This window comes from Pipra filicauda, unplaced genomic scaffold, assembly GCF_003945595.2.
Source record: "Pipra filicauda isolate LSUMZ 115617 unplaced genomic scaffold, ASM394559v2 scaffold23_size5868930_pilon, whole genome shotgun sequence".
Lineage (NCBI taxonomy): Eukaryota > Metazoa > Chordata > Aves > Passeriformes > Pipridae > Pipra > Pipra filicauda.
In genome coordinates, this window is record NW_024104354.1 from 5,239,171 (window position 1) to 5,260,916 (window position 21,746).

Consider the following 21,746-nt stretch of genomic DNA (forward strand, 5'->3'; position numbering starts at 1 on the left):
AAAGCTTTCATCCATCCAGTTTTAATCCAAATTAGTAGGAGCTTCAGAAAGGGATCCTGGCAAAGTCACAGCTGGAAAGACTTTCATCATTAATTCTTCCAGGCTTATAAAAACACAATTTAAAAAAAAATAGGAAGGGGGTGGGATGTAACAGCTCTTGGCACAAACTTGTTTTGGTTTGCTTTTTGAGTAAAAACAAAAACCAAAATAAAATCTATATTTAATTAAGAAATAATCTGTATCTTTTGTCTTCGAGATCATTACATAAGGCTGAAAATGCTATTCTATGAGATTTATAAAATTAATTTCTTTGCTTCATAAGGAGGCAAGGTGGCTGGGGGTGAGAGGGGAGGGCCCACTCCCCCGGCCCCAGTGGCACGAGGCCCGTGCATTTTTTTGGCAGGTCATTCCCTGTAGCAAACAGCAGCAGTTTAACAAGTTCAGCCTGCAGCCTGTCAGGTCACTCCGGGGAACACCAGAACGAGGAGGCAGAACAACTGCAGGTGGTGCTTGGGTGCTTGTATTCACCCAGGATGCACCAGCACATTCACACTGCTCATAGCAGCCCCTTTCCTTATGTAATTCCATTCCCTTTTTCCAGGGACTACTGTGTTAAGGAATGAGGTTTGGTCAAAGGCATACAAGTACTCTCTGTCACACAGGCATTTTGAAGAGAGAGTAGGAACTTTCCAAAACCCTCCTAAATTGCTACAGGTCTGCTTATTAATGAGACACAAGGTTCTCTTCAAGACAGGTGTCTATGTCCTATGGTGCTCCTCATGATTCTGTTTATCCTAGTCTCTGCCACAACTGTTATTGCAATAAACCCACTGCACCTGCCTAGCACCCCTAATCTCAGGATCTCATAGCTTTAAGTAAACAGCCTCAAAACAAACCTGAAGGGCAGAACAGGTTATAAAGGCATGAACTGTGACCACAGAGGCATCATTCCACCCACCACATGCATTCACACAAAGGACAGGACCACAGCTCAGTGGAGAAGACTGCCTGTGTGTAAGGAGCTATCCTTCCAACTTAAAAGATCCAACTACTCACACGATTTTCTCCACATAGCTATGTTTCATCTCTAGCCAAAAATCACAGTATTTTAGGAACCTTCCCTATTAGGTGCTAAGAACTTTCATAACTAAATTTTTCCTGTACTGAAATTATCTACTTGCATTTCTCCTAGTGATACATCAGTAGAAAAATAGATAGAACAAGCGTGAGTCTTGCCTCTAAAATACAAGTGTTCAGTGGAAATCTTTCACATCAGTCGCAGGATAAAGCAAAGACACTCTGGGCTGTCCAGCCCACAGAACATGTCCACAGAACATTCATTCTTACTCATCAGTCAGAGACATCACATCTTTTGGGACAGACTCCAGAGAAGGAACTATTGTGATTAACTATGACTATTTTACCAATGGCATCTTCTTATGGAGATGAGATTGTTTAGTTAGCAGTTATATATATAAGATTAGAATTAACTACTTGTCCCATCACATATAGTAACATGACCTGCTGTTTTGTACTTTATTAGTGAAAAAATTATTAGAACAAATCCATGAAGAAAATGTTTTAGATTAAAATTTTATACTTCAAGTGGCATTTTAATTGGAAGAAAAAGAACCTAAATAAAATGTTGTTTTGGAGAGAATTACAACAGTGATAATACCATGCTGTTTTTACACGTTTAGATTTTTTTTTATTTTCACCATTTTTATGTAAAGTAAATTTGGATTAGAATTTCAGATGATCATTGCCAATCATCACCTCTCTCCAGCACCCAAAACCTGAATGTTAAAAAATTACCTTCTGGGGAATTTTAAATGAAGCAAAATATCCTGTTCCTACCCAGTGGTACTCAAAGTACTCCTTGTTAGACCTGATACGCATGGCCAGAGCCTCCTGTGCCTTGGTCTGCCGTAGGTTGGCAGCAGCCTCTCCTGGGCACCTCACTGAGGGTACAGTGAGCTACTATCCTAACAGTGGTAGCAAAGACACCAAGATCTCCCTCCTATCAATGGATTTTACCTTTCAGCTGCCCACCTCACTTTATGCAACCTGCAAGAGCTGTATAAGATCTTACTTGGCAAACCTGTCTCAAGGTCCAATATCCTTAGTGTAGCCAGATGGAATGTCCATTCTCCAGGACCTTGCGTCTGATGAGGTGTTTCAGCTAACAGAGAGCTGACGTCTTGTTTGAGTGGTGTCCTGCACACCCACAGGCCCAGGAAAGCTGTAGCTGATAAGAGCAGTACAAAATACAATGTACAAAATAACAGCATCCATGATAGAAAACTACAAAGAAAACAGTTGTGAGGATACATACATGAACAGAGATTTTTACAGTCCAGTAAGTCAATAAGAGAACATCACAGAAATATATTAAAAAGGGTAGCATGGAAGCAGGTAAGATGTACTTTGTTGTTTTAAATTAAATGACCATCAAAATCAATTATATGAAAGAATAAAGTTAAAGAAACATATTTTTTTTCCAAATAGCAAACACGAAAGAAAGGGAGAGTCTCTTCATTCTCCTGGGTACCCACAACTCTGTTTGTTTTAGGAGCAGGGAAGAAATCTTCAGACTGAAAAGACAGCCTTGTTTAACTCTGGACCTCAGTTTAAACTGCAAACCAAGCTAAGAACGAACATATTAAATTTTTCTTCTCTGCTTTTACAAAGGGGTGGAAAGGAGAGTCAGAAAAGAGGAACATTGTGGTGATTGGAGCTGAGCTAGCAGCTGGACCTCCTGTCAGGTAATCCCAGAGCTGCTTATTGTCCAACAGGAAAACCTGTAACCACTGCATATCACCCACTTCAGTCTTGCCTGCTCCAACTGGACATTTTTTTTGTCTCTGGAAAACCTGTGACCAGAGGACAGTGCCAGTGTCACCATCTCTGTGACACCCTTCTCTGGCTGGTGGCCTTGAAGCTGTGGAATTGTCCTGGCGACAGTGGAAATAGCCATTAAGAAGAAATCTTAAAAAGCAGTGATAGAAGGAAAGCAAATACTGAGAATTACTAAGGTGTTTTTTCCCTATAACATTTCTACATTCAACCAGTATCAAAACAGCCAGAGAGAAAGCCCGTACTTTATCTTCTAAGCCACATTTTTCAGTAATTTTGGACAGGTGAGCTTGACTGAGAACTCACAAAAATCTGACTGCCTTCTGCCAACTGTGGTGGGTATGGATACCTATGTCCCTCTTTTAAGTCCCAGCTCTGAGCTACAACGTTACTCTAAGGAAAAAAGAAGAGATACTGAACAGTTAAGCACTTCCACTACAGCCTTCCAGCCCTGCTGAACAGGCAGAGAGGAATAAAGGGTCCACCAAAACCAACCTTCAAGAGTTGCTGTTGAAGAGTCTATATCCAGTGAGGCAACACTGCTTCTCTACTGGAGGAGACCCAGAGTTAGATGTTATTCCATTAACAGACACCAGTTTCTTAGGCTGGTTTACAGAGAGAATTGCACTCTTCTTGAGAAGTTCACCCAGCTGATACATCTACTCCTCTCATTGGTGATAAGGAGAAACTACCAAGTCTGAGTTTCTGTGAGTTTGTCTCGTACCCTGGGTAGAAGTGGAAAGTTCAGCCAAGACCTTTATGTTCCATCTAAAAAAAGCTCTATGTATGCTTTTACTTGTGTCTCTTTGTTTTAAAGATAAGACCAAAAAGCAGCAGGGCCAGCACTGGTTGTCACAGTAGGAACAAAAAACATTGGTGAGAGCTTTTGTTTCCAGGTCTTGTTTCTGTGTGGGTTCTCTGATGTTTAATGAGAGCTGAACTTGTATTACAGCCTTTTCCTTGGAAGAGATTAACTAGGTCTTTTTTTTTTTTCAACACTTCTGCCTATTTCAACAAAATGTATAGCTTCCTGTTATCTGGTAAGACATCATCAAACCTTGACCTTCTGTTACACTTTGTCATATTGGCTACTAATTAAAGTATTAGAGAGAGAGAGAGCAGGTAGGACACACAACGACTGCAGAGAAAATCTATTTCCACTATTTTTCCAATTCCTCTTCCCGTAGATATGTAGGAGGCTTGCAGCCAGGAACACCAACATCAGGTAAAGGGATACTGTGAAAAGAGGGGGCTCTCTCCCTTTGTTGCCTCAACAAATCGCTCCCTACAGGAAGAGACAGCCTCTGACCATATGACCTCGCAGCTGTTTTCAGCTCCTCCCTCCATCCAATTTGCTGCAGCACAACAAAGTATTCCAAAAATAACATTTATTTTTAAAAACTGGAAAATGGCATAAACCACCCCAAAGAAGAGAATGACAACGGCATGAGTTCAGCGCGGGATTGTGAACTGATGCTCCCCGCCAGGGACAGGAAACTGGAACTACTCAGAAAGAGACTGAATGGAACCAGATTGAACGAAAGTGCCAGAAACCGCGGCCATGGATGGCCAAGTCCTGCTGAAAGGATAACTCACCCGCCTGTCAGTCCTTTGACAGAGCAAGGGCAAGGACTGTGTCACGGCTCTACAGCTATACATGCCTGTGCTTTGCAAGGCTGCACGTACAACAGGCTGGAGCGTGCACATTAAACAAGGAGAAATTTAAACATGAGGAATATTTCCAAATCATAGTTTTAAAGTTGCGGATCAGCAGAGCTTGAACATCTGATTTCAATTCTAAACGATTTTTGATTAGTGGGTGTTGATGCAGTACCCCAAATACACTTGAAGTTTCTGTTCAAAACGGTATTCTTGAGTAATGATAGAGCTGTTATGTATGAACTGCTAAACAGAGGCTACAGCACCACTGCTGAAGGGACTAAAAGTTGGACCAGGCAGAGGAGAAATAAACTCAATCATTTTCATTGAATAGACAGAGACAGATTTGCCACTACCTTCCCTTTTGTATAACTATGTAGATCATGTCTGTGTAAGGGAACTTTTACAAAAATGAAGCTATAAAGGCATAATAAATCCATTTAGAAAAATTTCTTGCCTATGAAGAATTGAAAATAATTTTAATTTGTAAAGTAATAAAAGTTGAATGCCAAATTGTAATGTCGAAACGAAGACAGGTTTTCAGAAGCAGTAATTTTTGAAGTAATATTTGAAAGTGATCAATTCAAATTCTACTTTCGAAAACTTTTCTGAGCTTTTGATCTTGCTCCAAGTTTAGCCCAGAACAACTATTATATGGTTGACATAAGAAGTCTCAAAAAAAAGTGATTTATAATGGAAACAGAGAAAATAAATCACTATTTGAGAACTTTTTAACACACAACAAATTAGATCCAGAAGGTCAGACAAAGCTGTCATTGAGTTTGTAAGCTTTCCTGCTGCAGCTGAAGACCACAATACACAGAAGAGCAAATTCAGTTAATGAACTTGATCAGATACACACAATGACTCGTGCCTTCCTTGGAGAGGCACTTAAAAACTATGATCTACAAAGATGCAAACATGACCATAGTCGGCAACCTGCGGCAAGTTGAGAAGCAGGGTTCCTCTGGCTGGACGAAGTAGATGCATTCATCAATGCCCTGCTGAAGAATATGTGGCCATATTCAAACACCAAAATGAGAAGGACCATTAACATCCTGAATTAATGGGCTTAGTGGTTTTCAAATGAGGTATTTTCATGATGGACATGGTGTGGATTCAGCAAAGTCTGCCCTTTAACAAATACAGCTTCAGTTTCAAAGATTTGATTAGGCTTAATACCATTAGGGAACCATTACTGATTTTATGCTGTTGTTGTTACTGGTTTAACTATCAATTTATGAACCAAAAATTGCAGACAGTTGGCTTGACCAAGAGTCAAGGTTTAGGAATGCAAAAGCAAATCCAAGGTACAGATGAGCTTCAGATGTGGACAGGCTTCACAGGGTTTAATAGGCTCTCCAGAGTTTGTCAGGTCACAGAGGCTTTCCTTTTCTTTTTTGTGGGGTGTGCACGTGCCCAGTTGTTTCTTTGCATTTTTTGTTTGTTTTAAATACTTCTGACCTCAGCCAGAGCAAGTGGAATTCATTCAAGCAATTACTACATGCAATAATTAAAAAAAACTCACAACAATCTTGTTTTATTGTGTACCATATACAAAAAAACAAAACAAATGAAAATTATCTTCTTAATAAGCAATTCTTGATCACCACCACGTGTTTCTCAAACAGCCAGATGTTCACAGTTTAAGAAGCCAAATAATACTACTACTTTTTTGTAAATGTTAATGGTGAAAGAACAATAATAATGTTTTTAGTCAATCATCATTAGTACTTGAAAGTACAAATATAAATTAAATAAGACTCAAAAAACTTGTACAATAAAATCTGCTGTAAACAAAGCTAATTAAAAAGAACTGCTCTCAACCTGTGTTGTGGGTTTCATCTTGTTTTAAAATTAAAAGCAGTATTTGTTTTTCTGAAACATTCAAATGAATGTTCATATCCAGATGTCCTTACAAAGAAACACGATCTCCATTCTTTTCTCATTTTTTAATCTGTTTATATTATATTTTACTTCTGATTTTCTTTTTCTTCCTTGGCAATCCTCTTTGTCACACCACTGAAATACTTCTCACGGAAAGAATTGTGTCCCCTGTATGGCATATACTGGCCATCCAACAAGTAAGAATTCTCATCTTGATCCTGCACGGTATCAAAATGCAAGCATTAGACTTCAGGACAGTTATGTTCAGCAGGTATTGCCACTGATTTGCTTCCAGACTTTTTCAAACACTTACAAGTAAGGGTAAAGTAGTTAGGTTTTTTTTACAATTCAACAGCACCCATTTAAGACACTAGACTGATTTAAAGAATTTAAAAAATAGAATGCTAAGGTTTCCACTAGGATTAACAAGAACATATACATTCTACTTCAAAGTCTTAACATTTAACAGAAATTAAATTCCATATGCCATGGATTCTCATTTGACATTAATCAAATACAAGCTGTAAGCAGACAAAGAGATTTTGGTTGTGATGTTAGTTTTTGTCTGTGTTTCTTAATGTACTCATTCAAACTTCCATTATTCTACTCTGTACAGCAAAATTATGCAAGTTGTCAGTTTTAACAGCGCTGCATCACTGAAAATATCTCGTCTGGCATCACGAGAATCCTACCCTTACATGAATGAATGAGCACAGGTACTATGCTGCACAGACTTTTATAAAGGAAAACATGTATTTCCAGAAAAAATGCCATCTGGTGAATTCCATCACTAAGGTAGGTACAAACAGAAGAGGAACACAGTCAGCTAAAATGAGTTCCTACAGTTATTGAAGCACAATCAGAGAAAATTTTTTTGTGCAGCATTCATATACCTCTGAAAGTTGATACAGTAAATCCCTATACATAATACATATTTGACACCAGCCAACAACATAGTTTAGAAAACTGTCCCACTACATATACAAAGGTTTAGTTCATTGTGTATTATGGCTTTACACAATTACTTGTCAACTAACATTAGCAATGCTATAAGCTAAACAATACATCAAACTTTGACCTGAGTGCTAAAGAAAACTGATAGGACTTCTAAAAACAGTGTTATGCTTATTGATGTCACTTTATTATGCTCAATAGCATAATCCCCACAACCTCTAAGAGGTCACACATGTGTACACCATTCATCTTGATTCTGTAAGAAACAAAATGCTGATTCAGGGTGAAGAGAAGAAAGAGGAAAGAAACTTCTCCTTCCTCTATCCCCAAGCTGATTAAGGCAAAGAGAGGATATACTGTGTAAGAGAACAAACTTCAAGTAAGACACAGGTGTAATTAGGAGCATCTGTATTCAAGCCTGGAAACAGGCTTGGTGCACCACTCCACAGCAGAATCTATCTTGAAAATCCAGGCCTCATCAAAAGCTCTGCAAAAGTCTGCTCACTAAATGAGAGATCTGCAGCTATGCATGGGTTTATTGGGAGAGATTACAAAGGAAGCTCCGGGCCCACATCACAATAATTCCAGTTTAAGAGGTTTCATTCTCTACCTCTCTCCTGCACAGGCATGACTGCCTAATAAAGATGGTGATTGCTTAAAAAAAACCCCAAAACCAAACAAAAAACCAACCAACCAAAAAGAACTACAAAAAAAATCAACAGATTGTGAACTGTTCTTTAAAAGAGGGAAAAACAAATTAAAGAAATCCTGAACTACCTGGAGGTAACACTCACTGTTAGCATTTACTAGTCAAAATAGTTTTATGGGCAACATGAGAATTGATCAAAGTAAAATAAATTCTTGGATTTCAGAAACTAATGATTTCCAAACAAATTCTAAATTACGACATTTTGTATCAGGGAGCTGAATGGGTACAACTTGAACACCAGGAATGCTTGTCCAAAAAACTCTTCATTAAAGAATTTATTGTGACAATTTGCACTAGAATTTGCCTGGGCATCAAGCAGCAGCTTGTTTCAGTAAGGAAATCAGTCAAACATCCTCAGTTACTCTCTGTCTTGAGTAGCATAAATTGTTAGAATATGCAAACTAAATATATGACAGGAACATTCTGCTGTAAGAGATCTCTCTTAGGGAAGGTGTCAGGGGCAGTGTCAAGTCTCCCTCGAACGCATTAACTGTCCAGTGCAGTTAACATGGATGTTTTTTAACTTTCTTTTCCTTTTTTTTTTCCTAAGAAAAAAAAGCTTAAATTCAGGGAATGGAGTTGAACCATAGGGTTTTAAGGAAGACAGTCTCTTTCCTTCTCTTGACATGCTGGAAGAGAAATAAGCAGTGCTGCTGGTGACACACAGCTGCATCCAGGGATGAGTAACTTTTTTCTCTCATTTCCTTTGAAACAACCATATGTAGTTTTCAAGGCGTAACTGGTTATTTAACACAAAACAGTGAGACTTCCCAAGAAATAATTTAGAAGACTGATCAGCAATGATCAGCCTACTTGGCACTAAGTCAGCTCTTTCCCTAGTGTGTCAGCACTACCAAGAAGACAAAGACTTCTTCTTTTATTTGTAAAATTCAGAACAGGAGATGTTTGTTAATCTCTGGTCATTCTTTATCATCACCCTTGGTTCTTATTTTGAATAATATAAGTTCTCAAAACAGCAGACTAATTGCAAGCAGCAGTTACCACATAAATGTTGCTCTGAACTGTTTTATGATGAGTTCTGTGACAACTGCAAACCAACAAAGTTCTTGTCAAAAAGCTACCAAACTGCTTTTAGCTACTTTGAGTTTTCAACTCAACACTTGTCTTTTGTAAAGACAACACTAAAATAGGTGTTACAGATCTCCAGTAAATAATGACAGAGGTGGAAGAGAGGAGGACGCTTAATGATAACAAGAAAGTTTTGATTTTCTTGAAATCTTGGCAAATATTAAGTGATATTCTAAAGATTTTTATAAATCTAGCATGTCTCAGTTTGGCTCCAGGGTAATTACCCACATTCAGTTTTTGTTTAAAGAAAAAAATCCTTCCTAGCCCTATCACCTCTTCCTACCACTCCACATCTGGTACTGGACAGTAGCTACAGAAACCACTTGTACTAATGTTATACAGCTATAAACAAAACGGACCAGTTACCAAAACGGGGACAACAGGGTCATATCCAGGAACAGACACTGCTAAATTCAACAGGAAAAATTCTACACCAGTAACAACTCTGGAGCGACCATGTGACATGGAAATTTTGGGGTGAGCACTGTGCTGGGAAGAACAATGGCAAAAGTTGCCTGAAACGGTAATTTAAAAAAAAAAAAAAAAAAAGCTTTAAATGTTAATAAACGAACAACTTCTCTGCTCATACTGTGCATATGCTGGAAAAGCCTATTCATATCAACACTGAGTTCAGTAAGAAATCTTTTCCAGTTGGCATGATTTCACTGTAAACTTAAAAAGAACAGACTGGATGCTCACTAGACAGTGAGTTATATACCACCTTTTGTGAGGATTTTAATTCAACATATATGATCTTCATGTTAATGATTAGTTACGATAGACCAATACTTCACCTAGACATACTCACTTTTTGCATTCATTTTGGTCTCCTTTTTATTACAATTCAAAACAAAATGCACCATCAATTTCAGTAACTGACTGAATTCATCTTCATTTAAGAGTTTAGAGTGTTAACAGTGAAATCAAATTTGCTGTGAAATCTGCAATTCCTTATTGGTGGCAAACCCTGGGGAAACCAAAGAACTGCATAATGACACTACATGATTCGTAGAACTTCTTAGCCACTTGCAAGTGCTGCACTAAGCTGAATTAAAAGGCAGCTGTGAGGGTCTGTTACAGACCAGTTTAGTAAAACAGACAGGAACTGTCTGGAAACATAAATGTTTGCATATTCATAAAAATTCACTCTTTCATTTAAGAAAACAGCCAAAACACTATCTATTGAATTTTATGATCACATCTGGTGAGTCAAAGAAATATTCAATTCAAAGGTTGCTCAGGATATTAAGAAAGGAAAAGCCATGTTCCAAGTAAGGGATACGGAGGTGGGGAAATCTCAGACACCAAACAAGACCCTAAACCAGGCAGGCATTGGCTAAGGACTCAATATGCATTTTGTTCTTTAGATAAGTTTTACATCATCAAAAACCATACATGGGTTCTGGTATCTTCAGATTATCTAACAGACATTTGGAGTCCTGAATATAAGCACTTGCACAGTTTTATCTAAGCAGTAAACCTGCCAAATATTCTCAGGTGCTCAGAGCTAAGCATTTCCAGACATGAACCTGTCAAATCATGTACTGAAGAACAGGTGATGAACAAAACAAGAATAACAAATGACAAAAGTCTAATCACAGAATGGTGGATATATTTTTTAGATTAGAACATGTTATCCTACAGCACTGGTATTAATAAAACTCCTGCAGAAAACCCCCCTGAAAACCCTGAGACACACATGTCAAAAATTTTCAGCATCTACCCTCCTGGTTTGCTACTGGTGAAGTCGGCAGCTCTGACACTGGACTCCAACTATGTGCTTTTAAAAATTCAGGTGTTGCTTGAGAACTGCACTTATCACGAGCATTATGAGCACATTACTGAAACCCTGCTGTGTTATTAGTGCAAGCACCATGCAGACACAGCAGTTTGACTGTATCTCCTGTCATCTGAAACAGCTCTTCCAACTGACAAGGATTGTACTAAAAGCACTTGCTCACTGTGTGCATTTTCATTAAGAATTTGCCTCACAGTTGCTTAGCATCTCTTTTAACAGTACTGAGTGAGAGAAGCATCGAGAATGGAAAGGAGACCTGAAGGCAATATTCCCTCACCCCAGTGCCTCAGGAGAGCCACTTAGTGTGTCCCAAAACAAAAAAAGAGTCAGTGTGCTCCACTGTACTTTCACAACTTCAATATTATCTCAAAAACTAAGAGCTCTAAAGATGAAGTAACAGAATCGAATACGGTTTACCTGTACAGAAAGACCCACAAAGCCATTTAGTATATACTTGGGCATCAAGTTAAACTTTGAAATCAATGGAAACTTAGGCATCTCTGTGGATGGGATTCACAAGTAACCATAAGTTCAAAGATCTTTTTCACACTATTCAGGGGCTTGCTTGGGATGAAGACTTTACCAAAAACTGAGAAGAAAAAGGAAAAAAAAACAAACCAGAAACCTTATATCACTACCCAATTTTCCAGAAGCTCTAAATCTGACCATAAAAACTCAAGTGTGATAGAAATAAGGATCAACTGGTGAATAGCACAAACTTGTCATGAATGCTATAACTACTATTTTACACAATATAATCAAGAATTCAAGCTTACCTTGAATTCTTTCACCTTTTCCATGGTAATCAGGTGCCTTGATGTGTGGCTGGAAAGCATCTGCTCACAGTTGCTAATAAGTTTCAGGCACGGGTGGCGAGGAATGATTTCTTCTGTATATCTGGAAGAAATTAACATTCATAATGCTGTAAGCTCATGAAGTGGAAGACTTGTATCTGAAACAAAATTCTTACAGACTCTTCACAAAAAGGCTTACACTAGAAAGTTGTTATGCACTTTAATCTGATTAAAGAAATTCAGATATCGGTGCTCCAGAGTTTTGACAACATATATTTCAATCATCTTGTGACATATAGTGTATAGAATAAATTAAAAGCTCACACTGAAGAGACATAACCCTCCCCCTTTTTTCATATGTATTTAAATTACATTAATGTATGCACACAGGCTGCTTGTATAATGTCAAGTAGAAAATATCTCAGCCAACCAGAAATAATAACTTATCCAATGGGAGCTGTGATTTTAAAAACATATTCCAGCCAACGTATATGATGTTGCAGGAATAAGAGACTTAACTCCGGCTCCCTAAAAAGAGACCATTATGCTTCAATTTCAAATCTTATTAAGCCAGCTCTTAATAGACAGTGACATTCCTGGAGTTCAACATTTGGTGTTACAAACCTATCTCATCATAATTACTTTTTCTAATGGCAAGAAAAAAAATCCATTATCATTTAACATTGGATAGTAGCAACACTGGCTTACAATTAAATCCTATCTATAGAAGCAAGCAGTTAAAGTGTTTTAAATGCCCCATCTCACATGCATACTATTTTCTGTAGAAAGTGCTTTCTCTAGATTGCTTTCAATCTTTCTATTTCTATTGCTGAAAGAGGAATTTAAAGATTTAAGACCTTTTGTAATGGTTTTGAGTTTAGGCCTTCCTTCCTGGCCGCCAGGAAGGAAGGAAGGAAGTATTCCATCCTATTCCTTTACGTAATCCAAACACATAAATAGACAGAGAGAGAAGCCTCTTCCTCTCTTCCCTTCCGGCAAGGTTTGGAGACATCAGATTCCCCACAGCCGGTCTCGTTTCTGTGGGGGAGTTGGGGCCTGGCTGGGCGTACGGGGCCTGTTGTTCCTGCTGATCTGGAGTCCGATAGTGTGGTTGGCGGTGTTTGGGCGATTGTGCTATCCCAAGGAAAGTAGTAAGATATTCTTTTGCTAATTCTTTAGCTTGCTAGATCCTGAGGGGTTTTTTTGATTGTGTATATCTGTTTTGGGTTTTTTTGTTGTTTTTTTTTTCCCCTTCCCCTTCCTTTCCCTTTTGGGATTGTATATAGTATTTCAACTGTATTTGACTGTAATATACGTAAATACATTTATTTTAATATAGTTCGGCTGGTCTGGATTTTTCATAGGTTTTTTTTTCTTTGCTCTTTGTCAGAGGTTTTTGTGCTGGGTTTGCGGACTTGGCAGGGAGCCAAGTAAAACTTAGACACCTTTGCATGGGACTAGAGCAGCAAGAAGTATTGACCTAGCTAATATAATAAACATGAGATCAGACACCCTTCCCATATACTGAAACATAGATCAGTCATTTAGTCTTAGTTTTTATAATACGCTGTCATGTAATAGTTACTTCCACATAACACAGAAAATGGGTTTTGGTATTGTCAGGGACTATGACTTTGTACAAAATGTCTGCTCTCATGATTCTCCAATGCTTGGGAGTCAACAGGAGTCAGACATCAAAATGTAGAACTAAACAACTGAAACACCTATCACTTCAACTTACAAGGTATGAAAGAGGAGCTTTGCATTTTTCTTGTGAAGAGGTGGATTTTACGAATGCACTTTACAAAGTAAAGGTATTGTTCTGGGAGAAAGAGAAGACAAATGTAACACAACTCAAAATAGGATCCGCCTAGGTGCTGATGGAAAACTTGGCATTTCTTAAGATAACAGTGAGTTGTTAAACAAGTAACTCAATACCAAACACAGATTTGTAAATAAGAAAAAAAGAACCCCAAACAGTACTGCCTCTTTGTTTGCCTCAAAACTTCCAGACTGCAAAACAACCTTTCAGTCACTTCTCATGTGGAATCAACTTGCTACTTCCGCTAGCTGACGTCAGAACATGCTTTTGACAAAGGAGAATAAAATTATTTCTCAATTGCTCTTTCTATTATACAAGACTTTCGATGCATCTAGTAGCACCAAACTCGCTCTTTCTCCTACAAAGGTAGGCACTCCACCACATCATCTTAAATTTTTATATATACAATAATATATATAGAAAATATATGTAATAAAGTTTATACATAAAGGTTATAAATATATAACATTATAAAAGACTGACTGCAAAGGAATTAAAAGAATTCTGACTCAACAATGACTTCAATGTCAGACTGAAAGAGTAAACTTTGGAGTGAGATGCTATCTTGCAGAAGGAGAGATCACTATCAGTTTGTTAAAAAGCCTTGTCTGTTAGCATTAAGGCATGTATTTCTACATTCTTTCAGGTAAAACTCAGAACCTTATCAAGTAAGGAATACAGAAGCAGTGGTTTTAACAGACATCCAATTCAATCCAGTTTTGGCTTTAATTTAAGGTAATATACAAGGACCTCAAGAAATGAAATTGAAGGCAGGTGTTGCCAAGGGATATTTGATAATGCAATATGTTAGTAGAAAGTATCTTCCCTTCCCCCTACATACTTGTTTTAATGTCTGTTCCCTTGTTCAGCATTACAACTGAAAATAAACTGACTGTACTAATATTCCGTGCTAATATAGTGACCTCAGTATTTCAATTCACAGTAGGATGTACAAATTCACTTTTTATGAGGCAACTTAACTAGCCATCCCCAAAACAGCAACCAAAGTAGATCCTGAATGTGCAGTTCCCAAGTTATCTGAAGTGAGGAAACATGTTTTTTATCAAAGTTCAATGAGCAGACAGAAAAACTCTAGTATCTTGATGAACAGAATAAATTCAGTAAATCCAAATCGTTTTTATTGACATCAAAATCTTAGAATTCACAATCACACACAGTCTGCTGGGGCTAAGCATGTATAGACAGACATTTTGAACAACTAGCTATAATACTGTTAATGGCATTCATTGCTTTGTTTTTTTAATTGTCTCACAATAAAAAAAAGCCTAAAGATACCAATTCTATCATTTATTAAAAAAATGCAAACTGCTAAGTGCACTCTTCTGTTACAGCAGCACGTAAAAGAAATGGCTCCATTTGATTTCCAAATTTTCAAAGCGTGTGATATATAGGATATACAGGACTGGCACAAGCCATTTACATGATGAAATCAGGGACAATCACCACTTTATTCATCAGTAATATTTTGATTGTACATAGAAACATCTGACATTGTAAAAACTACCTTCAGAGCACATCTGTATCTGGAAGATACTTTGAAAAACCTACAGAACTCTTCACTTTACAGTGAAACAGTTTAAAAAAACCCCAAGCCAAAACAAAAATACCATCAAACCTATCTAAGAGATGCTTAAGTAAGGTATGCAAACAGCTGTCTTTCCTTTTAAACTCAGTTCTGAACTCAGGCTGCACTATTGAGCAGACAGGATCCCGCAGTCTCTGCTGGCCCCTCTCGTCCTTAACAGGGTTGCTCCCTTATGATTCTTGCCTCTCACTACCATCTCTTGGTCATTTGACTTTTATTTCTCAGAAGAAAGCTAAACTAGTAGTGTCAAACTCCAAAGAACCAAGAATGTTTTTCATAGGACCTTGTCACACATCTTTATCAATTACTCTAGAGAAACACATTCTAATATGTACCTTGAAAGTTTAATTTCCTAAGCTTAAACCTCAACTCACTGGATGTACATTTGCAATGACACACTAAGGCTTTTTCTGTTTGGTAATACTCAGGAATTATCGCCATTCAAAAACCTTATTTCAAAATCTGGTTTTCCTCACACAAAGTTTTAAAATACGAAGTCTGGGCACTACTCTTGAGTGCTGGTGCTATGGAAGCTCCAGCTGTACTGTGCCCCAAAAGAAACACAGTGAGAGTGCAGCAGCCATTCTGACTTACAACATAACAGAAATCAACAATACATACTCAGGCCTGTATATTGGCAGCCAGTAAACTAATCTTCCTCCCATCACCAGATATTCTGCCGCAAACTTCAACAGGTCAAAAAAGATGTCACTTAGATGATAATTGGATGAAACGAAGATGTGATTTTCTGTGCTAAACAAAAAATGTACAAGTGTAAACAAACATAAAAGCACGGGTAAAACCTACATTTCTTAAAATAATAACTAAAAAAAACCCCAAACCAAAAACAGACCACAAAAGTACTATCTGACACTTGCAAAACTAATTGTGACAATCCAGAAATACAACTTCTAATATGAGGAATATGACTTTGCAAGTTCCCATAACTGGCTCTTCAGACTATCATCTTTAGTATCTGAAGTCAAAGACTCATAGGTATACTGGGAATAGTTGTTTCTTAACAACAGCTTTCTTAACAATTTAGAGCAAAACGCAGAAGAAAATGAAGGCCAGGCAGTGGAGAAGCCACAACCTATCTCTGAAAAGAGAGATTTTGCAGCCTGCAGAGACTGAAGAGAACTTTCTGAGAATAGGAAATAAAAGGTAATGATGGCTCACAGAGGTGAGAAATAGGATTCAAAATCTGAACACACACAAATGATAAGCAGGGAGAACAAAACCAAGATGATTTCAGGAAATGACATACTGGTTTTGCAAACAGAGTAAAAAGGGCTTTTCTTCTTTAATTTATATTGCCACTATTTTTTTAACTGTTGATAGCCGACCAAGAAATAGTAAAGATTCTAAAACTATGACTAGATTTCCATTAAGACATTTATATTCTACAACAGATGAGACAGCTCACCTACCTTCTTTCAACTGACTTTACTGCTTCCTTTTGTGAACCTGTTCTGCGAGTAGCTTCTCTGATACCATATGGTGCTAGACAAAGCAAATGCATAATGCAGAGATGAGAACCTCATTCCTTGTCCAAATAACACACAATTATACCATACATACATGACAGTGCATAAACTGTGGCTTATACAAAGTTAAAAAAAGAAAAGCTTTTACAAAGTAAAACTCAGCAAGGGAAATTTCTTCAAGATCTATTCAAAGTTTATTACTCCAAAAGGTTACTTTAGAACTGATTCAAAGAAAGCCCTTCAGCTTTCTAAGAGCTTCTAATAGCCTAGAAGTTTGCTACACTACAAAGAACAATGCTTTTCTGTTTTGTTGATTAAAAGATATTCCTCAGACTTGAAACATGTGACAAATAATACCATCCTCTTTTGTTTGCCAGACATGAACATGTCCCCTATAGCACTTAGTTAACCTTTTTCAAAATGAAATTAAATACATTGGAATTTCTTGCCAGTACATTACACAAATGGTAATTCTCTCACATAAGAACCAGAGATGGCTTTTTCTCACACATTTTTGCACATTTCTAATAACATAACATACTTATTTCATGTTCAAAACCTCTGGTTTTGTGAGACTTGTTTCAGCATCATGGAAGCACCAATATAACCACTGCGGAAGTCTTACAAATTGTGTCACACTCAGTTCTGAGTCCATATTAATATTCTACACTGTTTTATTGCCAAATGGACCAAATAAATACTAGCAAGCAACCTACGAAGAAAAGTCACACTCCCTATTCCTAATTAATATGAATGTCTCATCATAAGAGTCAGCACTAGAGATCAGAAATTGCTGTATCAAGGTCTTTCATTTATTCCCTTAGTTTCTATTCCCTCTCATACATGACAAATGGTGTTTAGTACAGAGGTTGCTAAAAGAGCAAAGGATCCTTCCAAAATGTTAATGCTTCTAGTGGTTAAGTGTATTGGAAACACATTAAAACTTCTCTTTGGAAGTATTACAATAAGCATTTAACATAAATCTTCAGAAGTCCATCAAGGCTGCATGGCAGACTCCAATGTCCTGCAGATCAAGTTCTAACAGCAACATGTACCATTCTGATAAGAAGTCTCTGTGCATCAATAAAGTTACGCTTTTACTGAATGAGACTTCTTCAAAGGATGATTTCCAGCCATATTGATTTCTGCTGGTGAACATAACATTCTTTCCACGGAAGAAAGAGTTACTGCCAGCTTTGTTACACATTTATAACTACCCTTAAAATAAATGCAGAGATGTCAAATGCAGATCCAATTTCCACAGTGCTGCTCTCAATAACCATCTTTGATAAACTGCAGATCTGAGCACTCATCCAGACATTAAATCAACACACATGGGCACAGACACAGGCAATAATCTTTCAGTCACTGCTATCAGGCAACAAAAAGCAGTAGCCAACTTACGGTCTGTAATGATTGCATCGAACAGCATCCCTTTTCGCCATATTGGCCTGGAAGAATCAGCAACCAGTGCATCGAGGTAGTATTTCTCTAAACCATACTGTCGGAGATTAGCTCTGATATTTTCATCTGGCCCTCTCCATTTCTGGTTCTTCCTGCTTGCCTTGCCTGGGAAGGGAGAGGGCCCAGAGTGGGGGGAAAAAAGCACACTCAGCAAGAAACTATTATATAAGAAAAGCTTTCCATATACTCTACCATTTAATTTAAAGGAAAATAATTAAATGTCACTACAAAACCTGTCAAAAGTACTTGCAGTAAACTTCAGAAGTAGTAAGAAATAATGAAAATACACTAGAAAAGTTCTGCTGCACCATCTGCATAGGGTGTCCCAGAACACATCTGTAAAAATGTTGTTTTGTTAGACATTCTCTCTGACCATCAGTCACAATCCTGTCCACTAGGTCAGATACAATTTGCACTGCAGATTTTCAGAGAAGTAAGAATAAGATTAGACTTCCTGGGTTAGGTTACGAGAAGCTTCCTACATCACAGGTTAAGACAGCACACAGCTGTGGTAATTATTATTTGGAATTTTGTTTGGTTTTTATTATTCCTTTTTTAAAATATTTCCTGCTTAAAAATAAGATAATATTTTATCTAGGATACATGTAAATTGGTGAATAAAAATAAGCATGACCAAATAAATCCTAATAAGATTAATATTGCTTTAAAATCCACTAAGTATCATCCACTACCATCCTAAATTCCAGAGAGCAAAATTTCAGTGGTTTAGAAATATGTAACATACCTAATCCATGGATTGTGTTGTAATCTATATCAGTACCACACACATATGCTCCAAAGTGTGCTGAGGAGATTAGAAGGCCGCCTACACAGGGGAGAAAAGAGGAAAAATATAAACTCCTGTCATAAATGTTACTTGTGTTGGAATTTTTTCCTCAGGAACTTCAGGAGTTTACAGCAGTAGCATACTAGACCCAAAGCTAGACCCAAGCATAAAAAAAAAAAAGAAACTAAAAAAAGAAAAAAAAATACCAACCTGTTAGAATCACTATGCAACTATAATCAGAAATAATTACACCAAGTCCCTCGTCTGCTATACCTGATTCTCCTTATCATACTATGCCTTATGTCACTCCTTATCTTTTGAGACTGCTCTTAGGAGTTTGTTTATGGTTTTCTGTATTTCAAGGCAGTAAGATTCTTTAATCATTACATGAACCAAAACTTTTGATACTACTTTGCAAGGAACAGAATTTCATATTGTTGGCACACAATTTGAAAAGTCATCACCAAACAAATAGCAGTTCTCCTGTGTCTGTTCTCAAAGTATCTCCTTAACTATGTCTAAAATCAAACTTGTTGTAAAATGTGGCCATTCCCTGCGTAAGAAACAATGGTCAAGAGCCTTGCAAATGTAAATATGTCCAATGTAAACAGGGAACATCAAAACAGTTCCTGTAATTGTTATGCTGTGTGAAAACTATATACAAATGCATTTTTCTGTGAGTATGCTGCCTATTTTGTCAGCCTGTGTACTTATTCTGCAATAAAATCATTTTTTTGATTAATACTATTGCAATCTGCTTTACTAATTGTAGTGGTTTGAACCAGGTTTTCCCCCTGAAGCTAAGAAAATGGTAAAACCCCAGGGGGTGGTGACCCCTGGAAGTTTTGAAGTTTTGTCCAATCTGCACTCCTGCAAAATGTAAACATACCACAAGCAAACAGAAGAGAAGGTTGTTGTAGTTTGGTTGTAGAGGTGGTAGCCATGTTCTGAGGCCATGAGGAGCAGAGGGCAGAAGCCCCTGGGGGGCTTTGGCCCCCCAGCCCCCAGCGGGGGCTGTGGGGACTTGAAACAGCGTGAGGCTGGACTAAGTGCCTGCAGTTGAAAGCTAAGAAAGTTTTCTCCACTGTAAGTGAGCAGAGACAGAGCAGCAGCAGAAGCAGCGTCCAGAGACTATGGCTAAGAGCCGGGACAGATAAGAACTGAACCAAACAGCAAACGGCATGCACCGCAGAGAGGACTCCTGGAAGGAGAGCCGAGAAAAGAGAGTCAGCAGCAGAGCTACAGAGTTTTGGGGGTAAGAACTGAACCAGACCCCCCAAAACTCCTTTGAGACCTCTGAGAAAGGAGGGAGATGGACTCCTATTAAGGAGAGGAGTCTTGGACATGCAGCACTAGAGAGAGAGAGAGGAGCTGAGAAGCTCAAAAGCGTCCTGAAGCTGGACTGGGACGGAGAGGAATGCAGAGGGGGGTGAGCTTGGCCTTTCCCCCCCCTTGCCACTGCTGCCAAGGTGGCAGCCTGAAACAGAGCACAGGAGCTCTGGTAGAACTCTTGAGGCAAAGGCTTGTAACTGAATGCTGCCCAAGATGTTCTGACTTAGGGGTGAACCCCCCTGAGGAAGGGACTTTCACGAAGATGCCCCTGCATTTCGTGATATGCCTGTGGTGAAGCGAGTTTAGTCCCTGCTGGCAGTCCACAGGTGAGACCTTCGCCTGGAGTCGAAGGGGAGCCAAGAGGGGTGAAAGGAGACTCCCTTGTGTCTTGAAAACCCTTCGTTTGGAGACGACAGGCCAAGGGGCTTGGAGATCCCCTTGTGTGCATTGAAAAGAAATCCAGCTATCAGCTGCTGCATTGTGAAGATGACAGATGACTGCTGCCATAGAGAAACTGCTCAGAGACTAGAAGGGATCTGTCCTTCTTCCCTCCTGGACTTTTATTTGGAGGGGAGAAGAGATCTGATCCATTGTAAATACTTATGTCATGGTAGAGATAGTTGTGATCGTGTGTATAATGTATTATAATATTTATTTGTACAGTCATTGTAATATATTCCCTTTCCCCCATTCTGAGTCTCGTGTTTTGTCTGGAAAAAAACCACATCTTATATTAGGTTGAGATGGGGGAGGGGGTTTAGACTAGGGAATTATATTTTGAGGATCTCAAACCATGACACTAATTTACAAAAAAAAAAAAAAACTAACAGAAAAGCATGTGTGATTTCCCCTTTAAACTTGATAGCAGTTGAACAGACCACAAAAATGAACAAATGACATTACCTCTTTAACAGCTTCCAAATGAAACAATGGACAGACTGTAGAAGACTACCAAATACCTGTGTGGTCAAGTTATTATGTAGCAGCAGAATGGTTTAAAACAGAACAGTGACTGAGAACAAGGCTGTGAACCCCACATTACTGGTGTCAACAGTCCTGCTAAAATAAAGGGGAAGATTGCTGCAGGATGAAGAGTTGACAAGCACAGAGAACAATGTGCAAGCTGGTTGTGCTGATGACACCAGTTTTCCCATTCACAGGGAGCATGGAGAGAAGCACTTCAGGTGGCTGAACTACCCTGAGCCATCCACTCAGCACAAACACCTCCCTAACATGCCCTGTGTGCACGGGCAAAAGGATCCCATCTCAGAGCACTCCTACACTATATGGTAACCAACTCTACAAAAACCAAATGTGAGGGAGAAAGAAAAGTTTTCAAATTCCTCTGATTTTTCCTGGATCAAGGAAGTGGATCAGAGAAAAGCAAGGCTACTCACCCCAGAGGAGTCACCCATTTCCCTTCTTGGCTGCAATCCCTCAGAAGAGATGGGCAGTACCTCCAGAGGGTCACGACAAATTTAGCTAGCCCTGACCCCAAGTAA

At 38.4% G+C, this 21,746-nt stretch overlaps 1 protein-coding gene across 6 annotated transcripts in view; it reads right to left on the reverse strand.

Moving 5' to 3' along the window:
• Positions 1 to 21,746, reverse strand: part of TRMT11 (tRNA methyltransferase 11 homolog) — a 52,259-nt gene that overhangs the window by 18,531 nt on the left and 11,982 nt on the right. For 2 of the 6 annotated variants that reach the window (XR_003546348.2, XR_005563693.1), the window contains exons 8-13: positions 18,871 to 18,951; positions 18,066 to 18,230; positions 16,605 to 16,677; positions 15,796 to 15,927; positions 11,729 to 11,849; positions 2,093 to 2,248 (exon numbers count right to left, since the gene is read on the reverse strand). Coding sequence is in view for 3 of the 6 variants with exons in the window: in XM_027751096.2 (XP_027606897.1) it covers positions 6,489 to 6,620; positions 11,729 to 11,849; positions 15,796 to 15,927; positions 16,605 to 16,677; positions 18,066 to 18,230; positions 18,871 to 18,951 (704 nt within the window). In the remaining 3 variants the exon portion in view is untranslated. Of the gene's footprint in view, positions 1 to 2,092; positions 2,249 to 6,025; positions 6,621 to 11,369; positions 11,542 to 11,728; positions 11,850 to 15,795; positions 15,928 to 16,604; positions 16,678 to 18,065; positions 18,231 to 18,870; positions 18,952 to 21,746 lie in introns of those variants that run through there. The other 4 variants (XM_027751096.2, XM_027751179.2, XR_005563695.1 and 1 more) reach the window with 3 other exon arrangements.